The following is a 26,846-nucleotide window of genomic DNA, read 5'->3' on the forward strand; positions in this document are numbered from 1 at the left end:
GACTGTCAAGTTTTCGCTGCTGTGTATGTCCCCTCTGAGGAGATTTACCTCTGCCTATACTGGTGACCACCGTCATTGAGAACATTTTCCGTAGAACCAGAAGTAAAAGGAAATCTTCCAATGGGGATAACTAAGAGGAGTAAGCCCCTCACTGTGGGAGATTTCCTCTCCTACTTCAATTCAGTGTATTCCAAAATAAAAAAATGTATTTTTTGCAATTTGTTAGAAACATATGAATAACAAAGAAGTAATAAGGAATGTTCATGCATACCAGGAAAGTCTGAGCTTATTCATATTTGTTTCATTGTGAACTGACCGTGACACGTATCCACAGCTGTATTCACTCCTACTGTCAATAAGGTCCCCATTCATGGAATCATATTTGCTGTCTGTCTGACACTGAGTCTCAGATTCCTGTCTCTTCTGGGAACAAATAAATAAAATAAATAATGTATATACATACACATTACAAATGTACTTTAATATATTTGGTATTAAAAAAAAAAAAAAAAGTTCCAATATTGGACACTCAATCTCTTGAGTCTAGTCCATTTCAGCTTGTATGTGGAATATTAGTAAAGTGTATTTTTTAAAACAGTTTATTAATATTTCACATACAGGCCGACAAAAAAAAAAAAAAAAAAAAAAAAAAAAAACAACATTTGACCACCAAGAATGACGTAAAACAAGGAACTGTACATACCCTGGCACTGTGTGGATGAGGCTGGAACAGCTTGCGTACCACATAGGTGGTGGCGGTGATACACAGCAGAATAGTGCCCACTATCTCCTTCCACCAGTGCAGCAGTAGAACGGGATCTTTCTTCCTGAGGTTTTTGTAGTTTGGGTTCTCCAGGATCCCAATGGTGATCTGAGTCCCCCGCTTGCTGCGTTCTCTTTTGTAGTACGGCAGGTAATAACCATTGTCTAAAAAAAAAAAAAAAAAAAAAAAAAAAAGGGAGAGGTTACAACAAGATTACGTTTGAAGCAGCATAATTTTCTCAGTTTACGTTTTACAGAAAGCAAGCATCGGAGGACAAACATACACTCAGCTGTAGAGGGCGCTAAAGTACAAGTTCAGCCGACAGGCTGAACAAATGAGGGGTGGCTATGTTTGGAATTTTAACTGCGATTAGAATTGGATTAACAACTCTTGCATCTACTGGTGTATCGGTTATCCAATCAAAGAACATCAAGAAATGAGGAACTGGTAATGAAAGTATTTAAAAACATTCAGAGCACAATGGTCCTTGCACACAATGCTGGTATGAATGAATGAATGAATGAATGAATGAATGAATGTCTAAATTGGAGATCAAAATTAGAGAACCTACAATTTCCTGAATTTCAAGGTCACTGGCTTGTCCTATTTAAAATGATCTAAAACAGGAGTAAAAGCAATTTTGTTAAGCATATTTCATGAGTTAGATATATTTTGAAACACAAAATAAAAAAAAATAAAACTTCAATGAGATTTGAAAAAGAACAAAATCTAAATTAGAGAACACTTTCAAGTTCCCTCCTAGTTATTGGTGTTAATCTGGCACCCTGTGCTAATTTCTTTAAAATTATCTGACAACAATATTTAACTGGCAGTCCAACTTTCCAGTCTTCACTGACTTTGCAAGATGGTGAGCCGTTCTAAAGTGACTGAAACCCTCCGGCAGCAGGTTGTCCAGGTGAATCCAAAAAGGAATGGATGACCCTTTTCAGCCATAGCAAGAGAGGTTTGTCGATCCATATATGTGATTTATAGAATATTGCATCTTTACAACGTCACAAACTCATTCAAGTCCCCCCAAAAAGCTGGTCGTCCATAAAAGACAAACGCAAGAGCCCATGAGAATCTCAATGGGCAATCGGTTCAACAATGCAGCTGCGATCGCTCGCCAGTTCAAAAACTAAGCAAAATGGAAGGTTTGCATACCTAGTCCATTACCAATGGCATTTATTGAATAGTAAAATCAGTAAAAAGTGGGTACTCACAAAGTAGCAACTCTCAATGAGCCCAAAAACACACATTAAGGGGTAAAACTGACGCGTTTCAGGGGCACACCATCGGATGACCATATCTGAGGAGGGCAGCATCTGCTTAGTCTTGGAATACTGATGCCCTTCTTGATCTTCACCTTAGAAGACCTCTTAGCGCTGGAAGTGACTGCGTTTTCTTGTATATGCTCGCCAGTACAGCCTCATACAGCGTGTCGCTGTTTAAGAGAATTTGGATTGAAAGCCCACTCTGCAGTGAGCAAACCTCTCATTAGCAGAAAAAAAAATCAAAAGGCTCGACTAACCTTTGCTGAGGAGCATGTTGTGTGGACAAAGAAAAATTAGTCCAAAGTCAACCAATTATCGGAGTGGGCGATTATTGGGGGCCAATATTCACAATTCTTTTAAATAATCGGTATCTGTCAGAAACGTACTGTTACCGATATGGTCAGACCTCCCCCTTTCCACGCAGCACTCGCTGCAGTCTCTGCCAATCGGTCAATGGTGCAGCGGGCAGCAGAGCTATGACATCTCTCACTGCCCGCCTCGGATCACTGCTGTTCCACCCCCTACAGCAGGGCTGCGAAGGCTGCTCGACAGAGATGCAGCTGCGGGTGATTAGAGAGGTAGTTACGTCACTTCTCACTGCCTGCATGTGGAAGTTGACCTGCTCGGACGCCGACGGGGAGAAGCTGACAGAAGTAGTGACAAGCTGAATATGGGTGGCAGGAGACAATGGTAAGCGACATGCTGCATCTGGTGGCAGGTGACGGTGATGTACAGAATATCAGCACCTGATATCAGCTAATCAAGCCTAAAAAAATAAATAAAATAAAAAAATCTACCGGTCGACCTCAAGTCCAAAGTTCACCTTAGTGATGAAAGCAAGTTTAATTTATTTGGGTCCAATAGGAAACATTATGTTCATCGTCAATCTAGGAAAAGATTGAACCCAAAGTGTGTAAAGTCAGTGAAAAGATGGAGGGGTAAACGTCATGGTTTGGGGGATATTTTCTGCAGCAGGAGTTAGGCACAGTGAATTGCAAACATTGGCACAGTGAATGCAAATGTTTATCAAAACTTTATTTTAAAAACACGCGGTTCCTTCCCCTGAAAACATTTAAATAATAAAAATGACCAACCCAGAGTTCTGATCCAATCCCAATAGAGCTCTGGAAAATCCTTGGCGACAAAGTTATGGCTAAGAAACCCACTACAGTCACCACATTGTGGAAGAGACTGAAAGAAGAACAACATTTTTTTTTTGTTGAAGTGCCTTGGTCATTTGAAAAAGTTTTTATTAGCATGGTATAGCCACAAGAAAAATTCAATCAAAAGTTGAGCAATGAAGATGACATTATTTCTGAAAAAGTTCTCTTAAATTGTTCTCTAATTTTGATCTCCAGTGTATATGTATATGTATATAGTGTGGTGCTTCCAAGATCTACAATCGTTTTTTTTTTTTTTATCTCAGATGTAACAGAAGTAATGTTATATAGGGATCCCTTAAAGGAATTCTAAAATTTTATTTGGGGTCTAGAGCCAAATAATGTTTTCTCTTCTGTAGTCTCTGGCCCCGATTTCTTTAGTACAACTAATGATCACAATGTTATTAAAAAGATCTTAAAAAAGTGAACCTTTTATATTCTAACAATAGAAGATTTAATAGACGACAATTGTATTTCATGCAGATTAAATCAATTAACACAGCAAACTTATAATCTTTAATGATTATTGGGGTTATTTATCAAGTAAAAAAACAAAAAGAAATGTAGGTTGGACACAGTGGGCAATGTGCACACACAATGAAGAGGCCACACAGTGTTGGAATGGATTCACACAGTACAATGGTGTACCAGTAGGAAGCAGAGGTAGAGGTGCAGCCATACCGACATCTGCTACACTGTGCCGTGGGGCTCTTTCAAGTCTCCGGGTTCCTCCCGTCTTTGCTAGAAACAAGGTGAACAAGTCAGGAGAACCTCTGCATAAGGTTTCATCAGAAATAGTGGCCGATTTCAGTAAGTTCCAACACTTTGCTGGCTAGCAATATTTCAGGTTATAAAGTTACACACTTGCGTGTTGATCATAATTCCGGAATAAGGATCTCATGATCATGCCTAATGTTGCAGGAAATGTCTTCATGCTGCCATTTTCAAGCATTCTATATTGTCACATTATAATATTTTACAGCTAAATGTTGCATATCTGACCAGATCAATCGCCTTTCCTAATTGTATATGGGATAAAATAATGCAGAGAGTAAAATAATTTTCAGTCTGTGATTTTCTATAAAAAAAATTACTTCCATGTCATATCATCATGGCACGGCACTCTGCAATCACGACACAAGCAGTGTGCCTTGAATGGTTTACTATCTGAATGCTAGTTGAACACAATTGCAGCTTTGTTAACCCTTTAGTTTGGTCCACCTGGGCCTTTTCTGGCTGTTCTGTGCGTTCATTTGTAGCTTTTGGGAGCTGGATTTGGGTAAGCTGTGGTGTAGTAGAGTATGGCGGGCAATGTTTTGATTTACTTAAATGATGTCTTGTATTTTATCATCATTTGCAAATATTATGTCCCATTAAACATATCCCCCGAGGAAGCCCATGGCGGCGAAACATGTCGAGATAACTTCAATACCATCACCTTTTATACGATAAGATACTCCCACAAATACGGCATATCTCAAAACAAGTTGTATTGATGTTTATGTTTGCTTAACAATAACAAAAACATTAAGAGTCGGTTCACACTAGGGCGTCATGACTTCCAGCGCGACTTTCAGAGGCGACTCCGACACGACTTGAACATGAACCACAGGGCGATCTGGGGCGATTTACAACACGACTTGAAGTCGTGTCCAGGACAGGAGACTTTCCAGTGGCCAATAAAACAACAATCAGCTCTGGGAGAGGTAGGGGGAGGGAGAGGTTTGCCTGAGAAATGTATGTTATCTTCCTGGAAAGTCGCTTCAGTTAAGACAGTGATCCGACTTCTGAGGCGACTTCCATTGAAATCAATGGGTACAAATCGCCTACAAGTCGGATTGAAGTAGTACAGGAACCTTTTCTGAAGTCGGATCGCCTTGAGTCGTGTGTATTAACACCGCTCCCATTCACTTCCATTGTTTTTCTCTACAGCGCGATTTGGGACGACTTGAGGCGACATGAAGTCGGATCGCAAGTCGCCCCAGTGTGAACCGGCTCTTAATACTTTGTGTGAATTATTAAAAACTATATTTTATTTTATCAAAATTTCTGTTTCCAATATTTCAGCACCTGAAAGTCCCCCTAAAAAAACACCTCTCTGTATCCGGTTTCCTAATTGTATCTGGGATAAAATAATGCAGAGTGTAAAATAATTTTCAGTTTGTGTTTTTCTATTAAGAATTACTTCCATTTCACATCATCATGACACGGCACTCTTTGCAATCACGGCACAAGCAGCGTGCTTTGAATGAACAGTGAATGCGCAAGTGACATCATTAGCCAGAGCAGACATGTACATATCTCCTTAATGTCACAGCTTTAGAAGATACTTACAAGTAAATACTGTATTTATTGGCATATAACACTCACATTTTCACCCTGAAAATCGGTTGCAAATAGTGTGTGCGTGTTGTATACCGATACTGCAATTTGGGCTGCCTCGGATAGAACGGGGAGGGGGCGCGGGACGAGCGCTGTCATATTACATACAGCGAGAATCTCCTGTTTACTCAGCGGCCTCTGTAATAGGAAGTCCCATCTCTTGGGCCAGCATTGGACCAGTTTTCTGTCTATCATAGTCCAGGAGGTGGGACTTTGTATTAAAGAGGCTGTAGAGTAAATCGGAAATTCTCGCTGTATGTAATCTGATGGCACTCATCCCTACCACCCTCCCTGAGATGGGCATTGATCAGGCTGCATTCATGGCAATGTGGAGGCTGCAGATGGGCAATTTTGAGGCTGCAGATGGGCATTGATGGGCACTGACCCTTATTTTGCTTTAAAGTTCTTTATTTAAAATGAAAAAAAAAAAAAAATCCTAAAACATCCCTCTTAAAATTAAGGTGCATGTTATACGCCTGTGCCGATAAATATGGTACATATATGCTTTAAAGAGTGGGGGGGGGGGGGGGGGGGGGGGGAGTTAAAATGTTTAATTCTGCTTAATTCCCCCCAAAAAAAAAATTGCGCCACAAAAGATTGAAAGGAATAGAAAAGAAAAAAAAATATGGTTAACAAATCGTATTACAAACACTGAGGTGTTTTAAACTTACCATATGGATACTGCAGCACAGACAGCGCCCCATTGCTGTACTCCTCATGAGAAAACTTGTCATTGCTGAGACATTTATCAAACTCATCAGAACCAACCAACACTGGAGTCCTGGAGGGAGAGTCTGGGGAAGACACGAGAATATATCAAGCCAATGAATCTAAACTCTACATAACCAAATTTAGGATGCAGACCTTTTCTGATCCTTTTTTTTTTCTGTGGACATAAACTGACCCGGATGCAAGACTAATGACAGTTTACAGCCGCCAGTCCATAGATATTGTGGTTCAGTCGAGATCCATCTAAAAAGAAGACTTTATGGATGGATTCAGACTGAACGACCGTATAAAAGGGGCCACTAAAAAAAAAAAGTTTTTTTAAAGGAATCCGATTGGTAGCCACTAAAAATCAATAAGTGGAAGGTTTAGAAGCCGTGTCTGGTTTTTATTGTTAAGATATACACACATATACAAGACCAGAAATAAAGTAACACTTACGAATCAATGGCTTCCACTTGATTCTTGGCAGCGATATAATGGAGTGCTTATCCTTCATTGTATCCAGGGCTGTGGGATTAACTGGGAATTTCTCAGACGGTCGCACAGATGACTGAAGATACAGCTGCCCACGAAACATTCCTACAAAACAACCAATGACGTACACCACCTTTAAACATCTTTCATACGATAGATGCAAATTTGACAAGCAGAAGAATGGTATAAGTCAAATAGAGCAGCATATTGCTCACATCAAAGGAATTATAATAGAAAGCCCCCCCCCCCCACCCCCCCTCATGTACAGTGCCCTGACAAAGTATTCATACCCCTTGAAATTTCCCACATTTTTTCACGTTACTATCAAAAATTTAAATGCATTTTATTGGGATTTTATGTGATAGACCAACACAAAGTGGCACATAATTGTGAAGTGGAAGGAAAATGATAAATGGTTTTTAATTTTTTTTACAAATAAATAGCTCAAGCTCTGTCAGATTGGATGGAGAGCGTCTGAACAACAATTTGCAAGTCTTGCCACAGATTCTCAATAGGATTTAGGTCTGGACTTTGACTGGGCGATTGTAACACATAAATATGCTTTGATCTAAACCATTCCATTGTAGCTCTGGCTCTATGTTTAGGGTCGTTGTCCTGCTGGAAGGTTAACCTCCACCTCAGTCTCAAGTCTTTTGCAGACTCTAACAGGTTTTATTTTTTTTTCTAAGATTGCCCTGTATTTGGCTCCTTCCATCTTCCCATCAACTCTGACCAGCTTCCCTGTCCCTGCTGAAGAAAAGCATCTCCACAGCATTATTTTGCCACCACAATGTTTCACGGTGGGGATGGTGTGTTCAGGGTGATGTGCAGTGTTAGTTTTCCACCACACATAGGTTAAATTTTGGTCTCATCTGACCAGAGCACCTTCTTCCACATGTTTGCTGTGTCCCCCACACGGCTTCTCACAAACTTCAAACCAGACTTATGACCTTCTTTCAACAATGGTTTTCTTCTCGTCACTCTTCCATAAAGGCCAGATTTGTGGAGAGCACAACTAATAGTTGTCCTGTGGACAGATTCTCCCACCTGAGCTGTGGATCTCTGCAGCTCCTCCAGAGTTACCATGGGCCTCTTGGCTGCTTCTCTGATTAATGCTCTCCTTGCCCGGCCTGTCAGTTTAGGTGGACGGCCATGTCTTGGTAGGTTTGCAGTTGTGCCATACTCTTTTTAGATGATGGATTGATCAGTGCTCCGTGAGATGTTTAAAGTTTGATATATTTTTTGTTTATAACCTAGCCCTTTAAACTTCTCCGCAACTTTATCCCTGACCTGTCTGGTGTGTTTCTTGGCCTTCATGATGCTGTTTGATTACCAAGGTTCTCCAACAAACATCTGAGAGCTTCACAGAGCAGTTATATTGAGATTAAATCACACACAGGCAGACTTTATTTACCAATTAGGTGGCTTTTGAAGGCAATTGGTTTCACTAGATTTTAGTTAGGGGTATCAGAGTAAAGGTGGCTGAATACAAACCCACACCACACTTTTCAGATATTTATTTGTAAAAAAAAAAAATTGAAAACCCATTTATAATTTTCTCTCCACTTCACAATTATGTGCCACTTTGTGTTGGTCCATCACATAAAATCCCAAAAAAATACATGTTTTTGGTGGTAACATGAATGTCAAGGGGTATGAATACTTTTTCAAGGCACTGTATTAATCCTTTCAAATAGCAGGAGAGAAAAAAGAATCATAGGCTATCAAGATTTATCCCATGCTGCCAAGAGGTTGGTTTTCTATAGGTTTTCTTTTTTAAATGAGGTAATTTTTATTAAAGGAGTTTTGTCGAATCTACAATCGCTCTCAAAAGAAAAATACATTCAAAAATGGCAAAAAAATTAAAGATACATGAACACAGTATCTTAACACAGTAAGAAAGAAAAAGCTTTACATCATGCAATTTAGTACTGTAAACCCAGGAGTTCTCCAGTAAGTGATAAAGATGTGAGCACTCCTCGTGCCCCAGAGATAAAGAAGGGTATACACTTCAGAATAGCCAAGGGTAGAATTATCAAACAATACCGGGAGCAATAAACCCCGTAGATAAACATCACATATTCTGAATCCATGAAAACATCTCAGGAAAATGAAAGTAGATTCAGTGGATGATGACCACAGGTCCCATGTTATACACAATTTTTTTTAGGGCAACCCCTATGTTTGTATGTTAATTATTCCCTCCTCAGAAAATCAACAGTGTCCCTCCATTGCACGGGGTCAGTGTGACACTGTGTGCCATATTTCCTCCACTTGATGGCGACCTTCTTCACAGTGTTCCATGGTATATCTAAATGCCGTGGAAATTCTTCTGTCTTCTGTGTAAGGGGAGGGTGAAAGGCTGAAAGCCATTTTTAGAATATTAAAATTGTCGAGCAATATAAAAAGGGCCCATTAGTCCATAATAAGCTAAAATCTGAAGGTAAAATAACTTTGGGGAAAATTTTCGTTTTGGGATCAGTAGGGACCCGAGTAGAGCAAGTACAGCTAAAAGGGGTTGTATGTTTTTTTTTTAAATAACAAACATGTTATACTTGCCTCCACTGTGCAGCTCGTTTTGCACAAAGTGGCCCTGATCCATGCCTTCTGGGGTCCCTCTGCGGCTGTCTCGTCTCCTCCCGCTTCTGGTAACCCCACTGGGTAGCGCTCTCCCAAGGGGGTTACCTTGTGGGTGCGCTCCCGAGTCCTGCATCCGATGTCCATAGCTGACGACTACAGGACTCAGCCCTGCCCCCAGCCCTCATGTCATTGGAGTTGATTGACAGCAGCCGGCCGAGAAGAGCCAAGAAGCAAGAGTACCCAAGTGTTCTCGATGTGGGACTTTCGAGGGCTTGGGTAAGTAAACAGGGGCTCGGGGCGGGGGGTTAAGTAGTGGATATTTTTTAAAAGTGTCTCGTGTGTATTCTAAAAGTGGCACAGCATGAACCAAATTCAAGTTCCAGACAGGTACCAGAATCTGGCATATGGTGCACCACTTTTAGAACACAAGAGACACTTCTAGGGATTGTTTCTACACACCACGGTTCTAATTCAGCCTTCCTCTAACAAAGCCACGTGCTCCCTGCTAGAATGTGTGAGCGACTACTCTGTCACTAGAACTTGTGTCTCCACTACAATTGAATGGCCCCAGGTTGCAGTACATTAAATTCTGAGAATTCAGCACCGGAGGATATGTCCATACTCACAGATATGTCCCATAGAACATGAAATTCTTGCCACTTACCCAGGTAGAAACTGGACTCTGTAGCTCCTCTAGCTGCTTCTACAATATCCTCATCATCCTCCATAATATGGTCCTCTGATGTATAACTTGTGTCATCAAAGAGACTGATAGGAAGGACCTTCCCATCCTTAACCAACCAGGCTGAAGCAATCGGAGTGCAAAACTACAAAAGAATAAGAAATTTTCTTAATTTCAGATGCGGTATGAAAAAGTAGTATGTATACAATTATATATATCTGAAAGACTAGAGAGACAAATGTAAGCTAATTTTACAACAGGAAATGCCAGGACAGAAAAATGCATACAAACCAGCTATAAAATATCCAGACATGTTAGGATATATACTGTATTTATCGGCGTATAACTCGCACCCTAATTTTAAGAGGGAAGTTTCAAGAAAAAAAAATCTTTCCACAGAAAGCCCCCCTGCACTCTCAGGAGACCCCCAATCTCCTGGGACAGCACTACCACCGTACTTTGTTTTTTAATCTGTGCCAGTCCCTCATCATAGATTCTTTCTACACTGTGTCACTGTAATTGAAAACCAAAGCCTGCAAATACCTCATTAGCTCCATTCTTTCCGGCTGGTCACATGACCCCTCTCCTCCAATCTAAAGCTACACTTGGAGGAAGAGGAGAAGCGGAAGGAGGAGAGCGGCCAGAAAGAACGGTGAGCATGAGGCATTTGCAGGCTTCGGTTTACTATGACACTTAAACAGTTTACAAAGGATCTATGTGAAGGGGCCAGCAGTGATTTTTTTTTTTTTAATCTTTAGAATACGCCAGTGGGCTGTCCCAGGGCCAGGAGAGGCAGAGCCACCGGCATTACACCCCCCAATGTGCCGGCATGACCGCCCAGTCCCCCAGCTTAGCTCTGAAAGGCTGGCTTCACATCTGTGGAAAGAAAAAGAAAGAAGAAGAAGAAAACAAAAATAAAAAACAAATGCAGCCACATTTAAAAAAAACACCTAGCAGTGGCGAGTTTTCCCCCATAGTGTATTATTGTTACTGCAACTAAGCAGATGCTGGCATAAAGGATTTGCCAATTAGTGAATTTATTAGACTTTTATACATCACAGGGGTAGTGAAGCAAAGCTCACTATTGTGTGTTTTTTTTAATGAGCTGATGAGCCAACAACCCAAACTACCTGGGAAAAGTGCGGTATTGTGTGTGAAACACTTGGAAGGGCCTATGAAAAATAAAAAAATAAATGAATAAATCAAAATGCAGCCACTACAGCCAAGGAGGACTGGTAAGCTGCAAAATGTTTAGTTTATGATTTTTTTGGAACTTGATAACACTAATTATAGGGCAGGACAGTGGTTATCACTTCCGTCTAGCAGCACTAGGGTCGTTGGTTTGAATCCCAAACGCTAAACTACCTGCCTGGAGTTTGCATGTTCTCCCTATGTGGGTTTACTCCGGACACTACAGTTTCCTCCCACACACCAAAAAGACATGTTGGTAGGTTAATTGGCTCCTGTCTAAATTGGTCTTAGAACATGTATAAATGTGTGTTAGGGACCTTAGATTGTAAACTCCATTAGACAGGGACTAATGTAAATGCATAATATATATGTAAAGCGCTGTGTACACTATATTAAGTACCGGTAATAAATAAATCTCACACACACTCTCACACACACACACAAAATGCATTTAGTATATACACAACGCTGGTGAATAGTATATGCTACACACAACCGGTTGTACCTGGTGCTCCCACTCCAGGTTTCCCAGCTTCCTGTTAAAGGCCATGACTTTCCAATCAGCCACAGAAACTTTAATGACGACCTCCTTTGTCCCAGTTTCTTGCTCATCAATGTCAGAAATTATTTTGGACTCGTCTGTGCCCCCGCTAGCTTCTAGTTGGCCTCCAATGAACCCCACGCCTGGGTCAATGTCAGGGATGTAGCGCAGCTCAAAATGCCCAACGCTAAAATTCCACCTAGGGTAGTACAAAAATTTGAATATGAAAATCACAGAAGAAAAAATGCTTACATGAACAAGAATCTTATGACTGCATCTACCTTCCATAGACTCTCACACTTCTGGTTTTATTTTCCAGAAAGCAACATACAGATATCGATATAACAATCTAAAAAGAACAAAACTTCCTAAAAATTGCTACAGGTGGATGAAGGGAAAGATGAATAGAATTAGCTAGCATGTGATATTAAATGCTGCCAAACACCTACTGAAATCTTAGACATCAGCTTGAAGTGGACTGAGCCTTTAAGACAAATAAAACATTATTCATATTACTGGTTCTTTATGGGTGGCACACAACATTTTTTAAGATTTTTTTTTTTTTAACTGTGTTCCTGTAATCCCGGGATTGATGGACATAGGGATAAGCTGCATCACATCTGCTTGACAATAGTCAAAGTGACAACGATGACTCACTCTACTATTGCCGCAAATGACCTAAAATCCTCAACACACACTGATCCTGGATAAACCCGACCCCCAGTAGACAGCAGATGTGCTTCCAAAACTGCAAACATTAACCAGTGCCTTTCATAAGCAGTTGTTTTTTTTCCCCAGCTGCCCACCCTACATTCTTTCCTGGCCTCTCAGTGCCTTCCTGATGTGGCAAGGGCATGGCAGGTGACCTATGGGGGGATACTGGCCATCCCAACAGAGCCAGTCCAAGTCCATACAAGTTTAACCTTAAAGCAGAACCTTACTCCCTCAATCAACATTGACTACTTTTAATCCTTATGCTGCTAGCATTAGTAAAACAGGTAGGAAAGCAGATCATATCTGCTTGTTTTTTTTTTACATTTCTTCAGTTGCCTAGGCATGGAAACCAGTAAGTAAGGGATGTCATACATCCCAAGTGTCTTCACGGGGGGGCTTTCTCAACTAAGTACACCCTCCTGCCTGCATGCCTCAGCTAAAGGCAAATGGATTCCAGGAAGTAAAGGCTTCATTAATTTTCTGCCCTTAACCACTTACCCCCCGGACCATATTGCTGCCCAAAGACCAGAGTACTTTTTGCGATTCGGGACTGCGTCGCTTTAACAGACAATTGCGCGGTCGTGCGACGTGGCTCCCAAACAAAATTGGCGTCCTTTTTTTCCCACAAATAGAGCTTTCTTTTGGTGGTATTTGATCACCTCTGCGGTTTTTATTTTTTGCGCTATAAACAAAAATAGAACGACAATTTTGAAAAAAATGAATATTTTTTACTTTTTGCTGTAATAAATATCCCCCAAAAATATATAAAAAAACATTTTTTTTCCTCAGTTTAGGCCGATACGTATTCTTCTACATATTTTTCGTAAAAAAAAATCGCAATAAGCGTTTATTGATTGGTTTGCGCAAAAGTTATAGCGTTTACAAAATAGGGGGTATTTTTATGGCATTTTTATTAATATTTTTTTTACTAGTAATGGCGGCGATCAGCGATTTTTTTTTTGGTATTGCGACATTATGGCGGACACTTCGGACATTTTTGACACATTTTTGGGACCATTGGCATTTTTATAGCGATCAGTGCTATAAAAATGCATTAGATTACTATAAAAATGCCACTGGCAGTGAAGGGGTTAACACTAGGGGGCGGGGAAGGGGTTAAGTATGCCTGGGTGTGTTCTTACTGTGGGGGGGGGGGTGGCCTCACTAGGGGAAACACTGATCCTCGGTTCATACAGTGTATGAACCGAAGAAAAGCATTTCCCCTGCTGACAGGAACGAGAGCTGTGTGTTTACACACACAGCTCCCGTTCCCCGCTCTGTACCGAGCGATCGCGTGTGCCCGGCGGCGATCGCGCCCGCCGGGCACACGCACGGGAGTCGGGGGCGAGCGGGGGGCGCGTGCGCGCGCCTCCGGCGGCGCGCGTGCGCCCCTAGTGGCGGCTAAAGGGTAGGACGTCATAATACGTGATCTCGCCTAGGAGAGCCACCTTGTGGACGTATTATGACGGTGCGGCGACGGCAAGTAGTTAATGAAGATGGCCACGGCCAGAAATCCCTTTTTAAAGGGATTTCTCCACAAAATAAAGCATAGAAACATGGATGGATGGGGGAGTTTGCTTTGAATATTAAGCATGAATTAAATAACATTTTTGTTATGTGTTGCTCAGATGAATTGTAGTTCCTCTTTAATCATGTGCTTACTGGGCACTTATACCCCCTTCCTGCCCAGGCCAATTTTCAGTGCTGTCGAACCCTAAATGACAAATTGCGCCATCATTGGGTACCTATATTAAATAAAAAAAAATTAAAAATATAATATAAATATAAATATATATATATATATTTCATACAAAATAGAGGGTTTTTTGGTGATATTCAATCACCACGGGGGGTTTTATTTTGAGGGGAAAAAAAAAAAAGGAAACATTTTGAAGAAATTATTATTATTATTTTTTTTTCATAGTTGGTTATAAAATTTTGCAAACAGGTAATTTTTCGCCACCACTGGTGTGCACTGATGAGAGAAAAAAAAATGATAACCGGCTTCTGATATCAGCTGTCATTAGCTCACAGCTGATCACGTGGTAAAGGACTGCTGCGATTGGCCCTTTACCCTGTTCTGTGATCAGCTGAATCCGATCACAGGACGACATGTATTGATGCCCTCCCGGCATTGGAAGCCGGCGCAGTAGCCGTCTTTTGGCTATAGCGCGGGCGGAGAGCGGTTAATGCAATTGGGGCAGAAAGTTGGCTACCCTTTGGCAGGGTGTATGGTTTTTCTTAACCATACACCAAGCTTATTCCATGAATGCTGGCAAGGAAAGGCGATACCTGGGCGTGGGTATAACGCTGCACACCCCCAATTGTTGTACAAGAAGAAAAAGGAAAATTACCCCGGGGGGCTTTGTGTTGCAGCAAAAAATAATGAGAATAGATGTTGTAGAAATATTACAAAAGTTTTATTAGTGTTTTATCAGCATACCTGTATATACAGTACAATAAAGGAATGAAGCCCAGCTTAAGTCTGTTACACTTACTTTTCACTCCCACTACGAGGCCCCACGGCACGCACGGTTTTCTGTTTCCGATGCAGCAAAAGAACATCATCTGGCTCCACCTCCTCCTCATTCCACCGACGACAGCCCATCGCGGAGCAGACATACTTCACCTGGAGTAACATTGTAAAAGCAGGTTTTCTAAATAATACATGCCAACATATACACAAGCTTCACTTAAAACTGTCCCAGGATAAATGTGGGAGAAAGAAGAGACCGAGATTCACCTTGCCGCTGTTAGCACTGAGCCCATAGGTCGTAAGGGACTTTCCACCAACCAATACAACATCATCACCAAACTTATAGGACGACTCCAGAAGAGACTCCACTGTGAACGGAACAGCTTCCATACTCTCTCGATCGCGATCCCACTGAAAGAGATCTCCGTCCAGAGAGGGGATAATCATTTTGTTACCGAATACCTAGGACAAAGAAAGAAAAAATAAAAGAAAGAAAAATAACTTAAGGGGGGGGGGTTCTAAAACACTAGATAATTAAATATTCAGAGACAATACATTTTAAACAAATTTCTTCACTTTTAGCAGAACAGTTCAGTAGATTCCCATATACAGAACTAAAAGAACAGAAATTAACATTTATGCATAAAAAGGATCATTATTGTGGAAAAACAAAAAATTTCTGATCACTAAATGGTGAAAAAAAAAAAAAAACACACATGCCATCAACAGAAACCCAAAGCCCCTCAGTCTGTGTGGAAATGGTCATCTTGGTAAGTGTTCAGGGCTTTGCTTTTCTCTAGACAAAGCTGCCCACCTAATGACTGGTGGTTTGATGACTGTCTGGTGGTGGAATTCAATAAGCGGTAGGATATGTAAAGGAAGTGCACTGAATAAAGAAAGCTGCTAAGAGAGGTCAGTTTCCATCCCATTGCCCCATAGAGTAGAGCGGGCTCCGTCCTTTCGTATTGCAATGCATAGTGGAGCAGACAGGACCAATCATCCGCATGCTCAGCGTGGTTCAGCGGAGAGATTCCCCACTGAGCAGGCAGATTTCGCTCAGACAGATCTAACTCCACACAGTAATGTGAGGCTTTCTCCCTGGTGTAGAGTGTCGTGCTCGCCCCCTCCCTTGGACTACAGGAGAGTCGGGACACTCCACACCATGGAGAAAGCCTCACATTACTGTGTGGAGTTACAGACAGAAGAACAGGAAGTGAGGATTTCTCAGAAGAAATAAGGACATTTAAAAGCAAAATGGAAGGATGAGGTAAGTGAAGGAGGACTGCACTAAGGTAAAGGAAGCTATTTAGGAAAAAAAAAAAATTACCTTTACAACCCCTTTAATGAGGAATTCTAGACAAACAGTAACAATTTCAGGTTACTGATAAGGTGTATTTTTCGTTTTTCTATTGACGTTACCTAGACAATGGCAAATCCTCACTCCGAGTTCAGGTCAGCTTTAGTAAATACAATAACTGCATTCCAAATACAAATGATTTTCCAGAATAAATACATTTAAAATGCATGAATAAGACGAGGCAATATGTACTTCGGACTTGAAAAAAGTGTTGGCTAGGCTCAAAAAGGTTGCTATGCAAATTTTGGCATTTTACTGTGCGTGTTTTGTTTTTTAACCACTTAATGACCCGCCCATAGACAAAATACGTCTACAGGGTGGTTCGTTAACTCTGGGAAGGCGTACATTGACGTCCTCCCAGAATCGTGCTCCCGCGCGCACCCTGGGGCGCGCACACGGGAATGGATCACGGATCGCGGTAAATTGCCGCTGATATCGGCCGTTTACCATGTGATCGCTTCGTCCAATGACGGAGCGATCACATGTAAACAAACCGGCGTCATTTGATGACGCCGGTTCCTCCCTCCTCTCTCTGTACCAATCGGTACAGTGTGAGAGGAGAGAGAGCGGGTGTCAGTAGCGCTTTGGGCTTGATCTGTGACTATTGCAGTCACAAATCCAGCCATCCCTGCGCAATACTCTGCAATACCCCCCCCCCCCCCCGCGCAATACTCTGCAATACCCTGCAATACCCCCCCCGTGCAATACCCCCCCCCATGCAATACTCTGCAATACCCCCCCCCCCGCGCAATACTCTGCAATACCCGGAAAATACTCTGGTGGAAAAAAAAAATGCGTTTTCACCACTTCCTGCCCGCCGGCCGCCATATGACGTCCTTGACTTTGTCCAGGCATATCTGAATGATGCCTGCAGCTACAGGCATCATTCAGATATCCTCTTTTTCAGCCGGCGATTCCCTACACCATAGGAATGATCATAGCGGTTGTTCCGCCTCTTGATCGTTCTTACGGGAGGTGAAAGGGGATGTCCCCCCTACCGTCACCCTCTGGTGCTTCTTCCGACTCACCGCTACGATCGAAGCCAGGATCGTTTTTTTTTTTTTTATTATTTCAGGCTTCCCAGCCTAGAGGTGAGATGTGGGGTCTTGTTGACCCCATATCTCACTGTAAAGAGGACCTGTCATGCTATATTCCTATTACAAGGGATGTTTACATTCCTTGTAATAGGAATAAAAGTGATCAAAACATTTATTTTTGGGGAAAAAACGTGTCAAACTAAAATAAAGTAAAATGAACAATAAAAAAAAAAAAAATTTAAAGCGCCCCTGTTCCCGGGTGCTCGTATACAGAAGCGAACGCACACGCAAGTCCCGCCCACATATGAAAACGGTGTTCAAACCACACATGTGAGGTATCGCTGCGAACGTTCGAGCGAGAGCAATAATTTTGGACCTAGACCTTCTCTGTAACTAAAAACATGTAACCAGTAAAAATATTTAAAGCTTCACCTATGGGGATTTTTAAGTAGCGAAGTTTGGCGCCATTCCACAAGCGTGTGCAATTTTTAAGGGTGACATGTTGGGTATCCATTTACTTGGCGTAACTTCATCTTTCATATTATGCAAAAACATTGGGCTAACTTTACCGGGTTTTTTTTAAAGCACAAAACAGTTTTATTTACAAAAAAAACGCGTTCGAAAAATTACTGTGCAAATACCGTGCACGATAAAAAGTTGCAACGACCGCCATTGTATTCTCTAGGGTCTTTGCTAAAAAAGAATATATAATGTTTTGGGGTTCCATGTAATTTTCTAGCAAATAAATGATGATTTTTACATGTAGGAGAGAAATGTCAGAATTGGCCTGGGTGCTCCAGAACGCCTGATGGTGCTCCCTGCATGTCGGGCCTCTGTATGTGGCCACGCTGTGTAAAAGTCTCACACATGTGGTATCGCCATACTCGGGAGGAATAGCAGAATGTGTTTTGGGGTGTATGTTGTGCTATGCATATGCTGCGTGTGAGAAATAACCTGCCAATATGAAAATTTTGTGAAAAAAAATAAAATAAAAAAAATATATCTTGATTTTGCAAAGAATTGTGGGAAAAAATTACAACTTCAAAAAACTCACCATGCCTCTTTCTAAATACCTTGGAATGTCTTTTTTCCAAAAAAAGGGATTTTTAATACAGCTTACCTGTAAAATCCTTTTCTTGGAGTACATCACGGGACACAGAGCGGCATATTCATTACTAGTGGGTTATATGGAGTACCTTCAGGTGATGGACACTGGCAATCTCAAACAGGAAGTGCCCCTCCCTATATAACCCCCTCCCATAGGAGGAGTACCTCAGTTTTGTAGCAAGCAGTATGCCTCCCAAAATGGTCCCCATAAGAGGGGTGGGAGCTCTGTGTCCCGTGATGTACTCCAAGAAAAGGATTTTACAGGTAAGCTGTATTAAAAATCCCTTTTTCTTTCTCGTACATCACGGGACACAGAGCGGCATATTCATTACTAGTGGGATGTCCCAAAGCAATGCTTACAATGAGGGGAGGGAGACATCTTCCCAAGACAAAAGGATTTAATTTAGAGATATACTCAAATCATAATAAATCCAACTTAGTTGAGAAAAATAAATTTAAATTTTAAATTTTACTCAAAAAGGGAGCCCCCGGAATCCGAGGGTCTCAAACTGCAGCCCGCAGCACTGCCTGCCCAAAGGCTGCATCAGTATTCCTTCTTACGTCCAACTGGTAGAACCTTGTAAACGTGTGGACAGAAGACCAGGTTGCCGCCTTGCAAACTTGAGCCATAGAGATCTGGTGGTGTGCTGCCCAGGAGGCGCCCATGGCCCTAGTAGAATGAGCCTTTAATGATAACGGAGGAGGCAACCCCTTCAAGCCGTAGGCCTGAGTGATTAACTGTTTAATCCACCTCGAGATGGTGGATTTTGCAGTTGCCTGCCCCTTCTTGGGCCCATCCGGTAAAATGAACAACACATCTGTTTTCCGGATCTTCTCTGTAGCTTTAAGATAGGCCTTCATGGCCCTGACAATATCCAAGGTATGCAGCAACCCTTCCTTTCTGGAAGTAGGTTTAGGAAAGAAGGATGGTAATACCAAATCCTGGTTTAGATGAAAACTGGATATAACCTTTGGTAGGAAGGAAGGATGAGGGCGGAGAACGACCTTGTCCTTATGTAAAATAAGATATGGTTCCTTACAGGATAAGGCTGCCAGTTCCGATACTCTTCTGGCGGAAACTATGGCGACCAAAAATACTAACTTCCTTGTCAGTAAAACCAAAGGAATTTCAGCCAACGGCTCAAAAGGTTGTTTCTGTAAACTTGACAGAACAAGATTTAAATCCCATGGACAAAGCGGGGATTTAACTGGAGGATTAATACGTAAGACCCCTTGAATGAAGGTCTTAACCAGCGAGTGGGTGGCCAGCGGCCGCTGAAACCATACTGACAAAGCTGAAATCTGTCCTTTGATTGTGCTTAATGCCAGTCCTCTACCCACTCCTAGCTGGAGAAAACTTAATACTCTATCGATGGTAAACTTACGAGAAAGCCATAACTTGGACTCACACCAGCCTACATAGGCCTTCCAGACCCTGTAATAAATCACCCTAGAGACCGGTTTCCTGGCTCTGATTAGGGTAGCGATTACTTTCTGAGACAGACCTCTACCCCTGAGAATCAGGGATTCAGCTTCCAGGCCGTCAAATTTAGATGCCGTAAGGCAGGGTGGAGGATCGGACCTTGCGATAGCAGTACTGGCCGTAGAGGAAGAGTCCAAGGGTCTCCCACTACCATCCTTAGGATTAGTGAATACCATGCCCTTCTGGGCCATGCTGGAGCTACCAGGAAGACTGGTATGTGCTCCACCCTGATCCTGCGCAGCAGGCAGGGTAGTAACTGGAGCGGGGAAAATGCATAAAGAAGTTTGAACTGATGCCAAGGGCAAACTAACGCATCGGTTCCGCAGGCCCTGGGATCCCTTGTGCGGGACATGAACCTGTCTAGCTTCTTGTTCAGTCTCGATGCCATGATATCCACGTCCGGCACTCCCCATTTCTGGCAGAGTGTCTGAAAGACCTGTGGATGCAGAGACCACTCCCCCGGCAACAGAGTCTGGCGACCTAAGAAGTCCGCCTGTAGGTTGTCGACTCCGGGAATGAATATAGCCGATATGCAGGGCACATGGGCTTCTGCCCACAAGAAAATCAAGCTCACTTCTTTCTGAGCGGCTTGACTCTTGGTTCCCCCTTGGTGATTTATATATATGCCACCGCCGTGGCATTGTCCGATTGTATTTTCACCGGGAACCCTTGTAGTTTGGACGTCCAAGCCCTGAGGGCTAGTCGAGCAGCTCTGAGCTCCAAGATATTGATGGGCAACTGCTTCTCTGCCGCTGCCCAAGAGCCCTGGCGAGTGCAACCATCCAAAATTGTTCCCCAGCCCATCAGGCTGGCGTCTGTGGTTACTATCTTCCAGGTCACAGGACTGAAAGTCTTTCCCTTCAGGAGATTCTGAGGGTTTAACCACCAAGCTAGACTCTGCCGCACTCTTGGTGAGAGTGGCCAAGGAATTTCTAAGGCCTGAGGCCTCTTGCTCCAGGCTGACAGGATGGCTGCCTGCAGGATGCGAGTGTGGCTCTGAGCGTACGGAACCGCCTCGAATGTGGCCACCATCTTGCCTAGTAGCCGCATACATAGGCGAACAGTTGGCCTTCTCTTGCTTAGAATCATTTGTATTAGCTCTTTGATGGCCTTTAATAGGGGTAGAAACACCCTCTGTTGTTCTGTATCCAATCTCATGCCGAGATAATCCAGCTGCCTTGTGGGCAGGAATGCTGACTTGTCTCGATTTAGGACCCAGCCGAACCTCTCGAGGTACTGAACCGTGAGGGCCACTGCTCTTTCCAGGCCAGGAGACGAATGGTCTACGACCAGGAGGTCGTCCAGGTAAGCCAGGACCGTGACCCCCTGGATCCTTAGATTGGCTAGGACCTTCGTGAATACCCGGGGGGCCGTAGCCAACCCGAAGGGGAGCGCCACAAATTGGAAATGACGCCGAGCCACCGAGAAGCATAGAAATACTTGATGTGGCTGAAAAATTGGCACATGAAGGTAAGCATCCTTTATGTCTATGGACGCCATGAAGTCGTCCTTCTGGAGCACGGCGACAGCTGACCGAATAGTTTCCATCCGGAATGAGCGGACCTTTAGATACGCATTTACTCCCTTTAAGTCCAAAATTGGCCTGACATCGCCGTTGGGCTTTGGGATGATAAACAGGTTGGAGTAGAACCCCAATCCCTGTTCCCGGACTGGTACTTCTACTATCACCTTCTGGCATAGCAGATGATTCAATGCCGCCATCAATGCGGCTCCTTTCACAGGGTCGCCTGGTACTCTTGACTCCTGGTAATGAGGAGGAGGGAATTTTAGAAATTCTAGCTTGTAGCCCGTGGTCACGGAAGACCGTACCCAGCAGTCGGGAATGGTGGCCTCCCAAACCTCTGCAAAAGAGACGCAGCCTTCCCCCCACCATCGTGGGTGGGGGCGCCCCTTCATAGGGCCGACTTGGGGGCTGGCTTCGCAGGCTTGCGGTACCACTGCTTCTTGCCCCCAGTGGCTTGGCCCTGCGGCTTATTGTTAATGCCTGATCTTGCAGGAGGCCGTCGATACTGTTTGGTATTAGAGGGCCCCTGCCCCGGGGAGGGCTGGCGCCTAAATGCGGGCCCTCGGGCCTTCTTCTTGACTGGCAAGAGAGTGCTTTTGCCGCTTGATATAATCTGAATATATCTATCCAAGTCTTCTCCGAAGAGACGTCCTCCATGGAAGGGAACCCTACCAGGATTTTTTTTTTGCACGGGAGCTCAGCCTCCCAATTCTTCAACCATAAGAGCCTTTTCATATGGATTAGAAATAAGAATAAACGTGACGCCTGCTGGATGGAGTCCTTGATAGCATCCACCGTAAAGCGTATAGCCCTGGGTATATCCAAAATTCCTCTGCCTGCTGGGCAGGGATAAGTTTAAGCACTTGCTTAGTCTCATCTGATAATGCTTGGGCCACTCCAATAGCAGCCACAGCGGGCTGAACTATCGCCCCTGCTGAAGTAAAGGAGGCCTTAAGTAATGCCAAGCGTTTATCAACCGGATCCTTAAACACCTGCAAGTTAAAGATCTGTTCACACATGAGATGGCTGCGTCCACAGTAGGGACAGCCCATCTCTTGAAAACTCTTCCTCTAAGGGTTACCTGTCTGGCTTAGCCCAGTCCTGAAAAATCAGGTCCTTTAACAAAGGATGTACCGGGAATACCAAATTGGCTTGGGGCGCTTTCAGGGAGCCCAATGAGGATACCGCGGAGGCCAGAGGCTGAGGCACAGGTATCTTAAAAGCCAACCGCACCATATCCGTTAGGGACTGAACCCACAGTCTTTCTGCGTGAGAAGCTGAAAAAGGTTCCTCTATTGTAGAATCCTTAGAACCTAAATGGTCAAGGTGATCCTGACCTCCCTCTGTCTGGTCTCCCCAGAGACTCAGATCTGGGAGACGGGGATCTAACCCGCTTCTTCCCTGCCAAGGATGCCGTAATTAGAGCGGCCATCCTCCTTTCCAATCCACCCAAGGTGGAGGCTAACATCTCTTCCGTTACATAGGAAGGAGCTGGTTGAGTAGGGCCAGCCATAGCACCTAGCAACCCTGATGGCTCACCTAGGACAACAACTTCCGGGCATTCCGGAGTAGTAGGGGCCACTAGATTTTGGATATCCTCAGAGCCCGATGGAGAACCTTTTGGTTTTTTAACCGTTTTAGCGTTCTTAGCGCTACCTGCACCCTTAGGAGCCATAATATACAAATTCTGAGGCACTCCGCTAGTATACAACTGACTGTAATAGCTGGAGAAAATACACATATAATCAAATAAATGTGAAACAATAGGATAGGGTAATGTTAGAGGGACTCCAAACATCCCATAACCTATAAAAAGGGAAAATCAATACTGAGCCCCAAGGGCTTCAACCAGAAAAAATCTTTTTTTTTTTTTTTTTTTTGTCTGGTATTGACCCCCTAATGCTGGGCTAGGTGAGCACCCTAAGTGTTCAAAGGCGCTGCTTAGTACACAGGCTTGAATGCAAACTTTTAAGCCAGAGGCTCCTTAGTAAGGTGTACTTCCCACAACTGCCACCGGGTGTCACTGTGCCAGAAAGCTCTGTCAAACCTTCCTATGCTGTAGCCAGCATCGCTGCTCCGTGTCCCCTCACAGCCTTTACAGACTGAACAGCCCTCCAGGATTTATCCTCCCTGTGTGCAGGGGGAGGAGCCGTCCGGCGTCAACCGCCCCCTCCCCGCAGCACCGCCGCGTATGCGCGCGCACAGATAAGTAAAAGCGCGCGCACGCGCGCGCGTCAAACGCCGCTAGGGGAAGCAGGAAGCCATGTGGAGAGGAGACACCAGGACCTTAGACGCTGGAGCAGCAGACACAGGTAAAAGGGAAGCTTTAAACTGTCTCCCTAATGGTATGGTTCCTTCTCTGTGGAACACCCTGCCCAAAAAAAGGCCCTCCTTGTGACAGAAGCAGCAGCAGCCTACTAGCCCAGCCAGGGGAACTATACCTGGGTGTTTTGAGCCATCCCGTTTGAAAACTTTGTGGTTCTCCTTTGCCCATGCACAGAGGCATAAATAGGCTGCCCAAGAATCCCCTGTAGGAAGCCTACTGACAAACCAAGTTCCGTAGGCCCCCTGCTTACCTTTCCACGCCGCAGGGTATTGCTCTGCAAGAGGCCCAATCTTCACCCTTCACCGTGGGTATGGTCATAGACCTTCAGGGACTGGGGTCTTAAAAGAACACCACAACCTGGACCTATATAGCACCACTGGCAACAGGTATTCTCTAGGTTAGAAACCAGACCTGGAACCCAGGGTCCAGCCCTCCAAGGAGAGGCATTATAGGCAAAACCCCATCCACGAATTGGGGCCCGGGTACCGTCCACTTTGGCTATGAAGCACCTTGGACGGATCCGGTCAGCTGGCCCTGGTCCCAAGGACTACTACAGGCACAGCCTCAACGTGCACCAACACCTAAGACACTGGCGAAAAAACTGAGGTACTCCTCCTATGGGAGGGGGTTATATAGGGAGGGGCACTTCCTGTTTGAGATTGCCAGTGTCCATCACCTGAAGGTACTCCATATAACCCACTAGTAATGAATATGCCGCTCTGTGTCCCGTGATGTACGAGAAAGAAAAAAGGGGGTCATTTGGGGGGTATTTGTACTTTTCTGGCATGTTAGGGTCTCAAGAAATTAGGCCGTCAGTACTTCAGGTGTGATACATTTTCAGATATTGGCACCATAGCTTGTAGACGCTATAACTTTCACAAAGACCAAATAATATCCACCAATTTGTACTTATGTTTACCAAAGATATGTAGCAGTATAAAATTTTGGCCATGAAGAAAACTTACAAAATGTTATAAAAGAAACAAAGAAAATTTTGTGGGGGGGGGGGGGGGGAATGTATTTAGGTACAGTGTTGTATGACTGAGTAATTGTCATTCAAAATGTGAGAGCACCGAAAGCTGAACATTGGTCTGGTTATTAAGGGGGGTTTAAGTGCCCAGTGGTCAAGTGGTTAATCCCAAGCAATAAAGTGATAACTTTCCCTCTGTTCTCATCTGCATAAGAGCTAGAGAATGAGAAAAACCAGCACACTGATCTTCCAAGTGAATGGCTGTGCAGAGGAGGGGAGGTGCATGTCATGACAAGTCTGATCATTGAATGAGAGCAAAAAAAAAAAAAAAAGATGGATTCTGTTCCTTTAAGCACAGTGCTGTGGAATTTTGCCCCTTTATGACCTATAAAATCTGTCTGATCCTGCCTGGCTATGCCCCCCCCCCCCATAAACTGACCATGGTATATCATGGCTGCTGACACCGTGTTCAGTTTACGTACCCCCGTCATCCGCAGCTCTCCTCTGTCCCCTTCCTGGCAGCTCCATGTCCTCTGTTTATTAATGTAAAGTGCTCCAGTGTCCGCTCACGAGACCCCTTGCATCTCTCCTCCCTCCCGATGTCAGCGGGGGATTCTCGGCCACCGCCTGCTGCATCGGTCAGGCCAAATAAGGAGAAATGTGGTGGGTCACGTGAACGGTGTCCTGTAAACGGGTATATACCGTAGCTGCATTTTTTTTTATAAAAAAAAAAAAAAAAACAGACACTGAAGCACTTTACATTAATAAACAAAGAGGATGGTGTGAATTGTACATAGTGGGTTAACAACCACTATAATTTGTATGCAGTAGTGCACTAAATTAGATTGGCATAATGTAAAGGGGCCTTAATATATTGATCTATATTGCTGACCACGGGATGTGTGGATTATAGGCACCATCACTAAATGCCAGGTTTACTCTGGTCAGGGTAGAGTCTTCTGGAGAACTGAAAATGGGGGCGATAACTGGTGCATAGTAAATGCAGGAAAGTATTAGTAATGTGATGGCAATACACATGCACTGACGTTTAAATGACCGGCACCATTCAATAACATTCATACCACCGTGCCTGAAACCCCCCCCACCACTGCATCTTCATGCTAAACCCCCTGGTGCTTTTACTACCGAAGCCGACCCCCCCACCCCATCCTCCACTTCTGCTCTCATGACTTCTCCCACTTCAATCACCACTGTACCATCACTCACCACTGTCATGTGCTTCAGCACTTTCCACCACACCCTCTGTATTCAGCCTGTTCAATAAAACACTCACACGTTTGCTAGTAACACTGTTATAGAACGACCTATGGTCACAGCACGGTGGCTTAGTGGTTAGCATTTCTGCCTTGCAGTACTGGGGCCTCACTACCAAAGCTGACCCCCATCCGCCCCCCCACCCCTGCTCTCACCACTTCTCCCACTTCACTCACCACTACACGCTTCAGCACTCAGCGCTTCTGTGCTCACCGCCACTGCAGGGACGTGCCCATCTGTAAAAGGTGACACTTGCAAATAACACAGTTTTGTAGAAGGTAATTTGGTATGATCTACAGTCACAGCACAGTGGCTTAGTGGTTAGCACTTCTGTTCAAATCCCAGCCAGGACACTCATTCCATGCAGTTTTCATGTTCTCCCTGTGCTTGCGTGGATTTCCTTTGGGTACTCTGGTTTCTCTAGCTCCCTCATCTCCTTCCCCCATGCTCATCTCCAGGGCCTCTCCCTTCCTCTGGAACTCTCTACCTCAATCTGCCCAGCTATCTCCTACTCTTGCTGCCTTTAGGTGATCCCTGAAAATGCATGTCTCCAGGGAGGCCTATCCCGCCTCCAACTAACTGAACTTTTATCATCTTGTCCATCAGCTCATCTCCCAGAGTTACAAAGGGGAAATTATTATTTGGTCCCCTGACGATTTTGTAGGTTTGCCCACTTACAAAGAAATGAAGGGTCCATCATTTTTATCATAGGTGTCTTTTGAATGATAGAATGAAAAATCAAAAAAAAAAAAAAAACACATGATACAAAATGTTATTAATGAAGTTGCAGTTCAGTAAGT

At 43.7% G+C, this 26,846-nt stretch overlaps 1 protein-coding gene across 2 annotated transcripts in view; it reads right to left on the bottom strand.

Moving 5' to 3' along the window:
* The window catches only part of EIF2AK3 (eukaryotic translation initiation factor 2 alpha kinase 3), an 89,058-nt gene that overhangs the window by 28,227 nt on the left and 33,985 nt on the right, over positions 1 to 26,846 (bottom strand). Inside the window, exons 3-11 of one of the 2 annotated variants that reach the window (XM_040335466.1) lie at positions 15,234 to 15,428; positions 14,989 to 15,119; positions 11,741 to 11,975; positions 10,027 to 10,189; positions 6,747 to 6,887; positions 6,251 to 6,373; positions 3,879 to 3,938; positions 704 to 927; positions 317 to 423 (exon numbers count right to left, since the gene is read on the bottom strand). In XM_040335466.1, coding sequence (XP_040191400.1) covers positions 317 to 423; positions 704 to 927; positions 3,879 to 3,938; positions 6,251 to 6,373; positions 6,747 to 6,887; positions 10,027 to 10,189; positions 11,741 to 11,975; positions 14,989 to 15,119; positions 15,234 to 15,428 — 1,379 coding nt within the window. The remainder of the gene's footprint in view (positions 1 to 316; positions 424 to 703; positions 928 to 3,878; positions 3,939 to 6,250; positions 6,374 to 6,746; positions 6,888 to 10,026; positions 10,190 to 11,740; positions 11,976 to 14,988; positions 15,120 to 15,233; positions 15,429 to 26,846) is intronic. The other variant, XM_040335467.1, reaches the window with a different exon arrangement.

The sequence above is a fragment of the Rana temporaria genome, chromosome 1, assembly GCF_905171775.1.
Source record: "Rana temporaria chromosome 1, aRanTem1.1, whole genome shotgun sequence".
Classification (NCBI taxonomy): domain Eukaryota; kingdom Metazoa; phylum Chordata; class Amphibia; order Anura; family Ranidae; genus Rana; species Rana temporaria.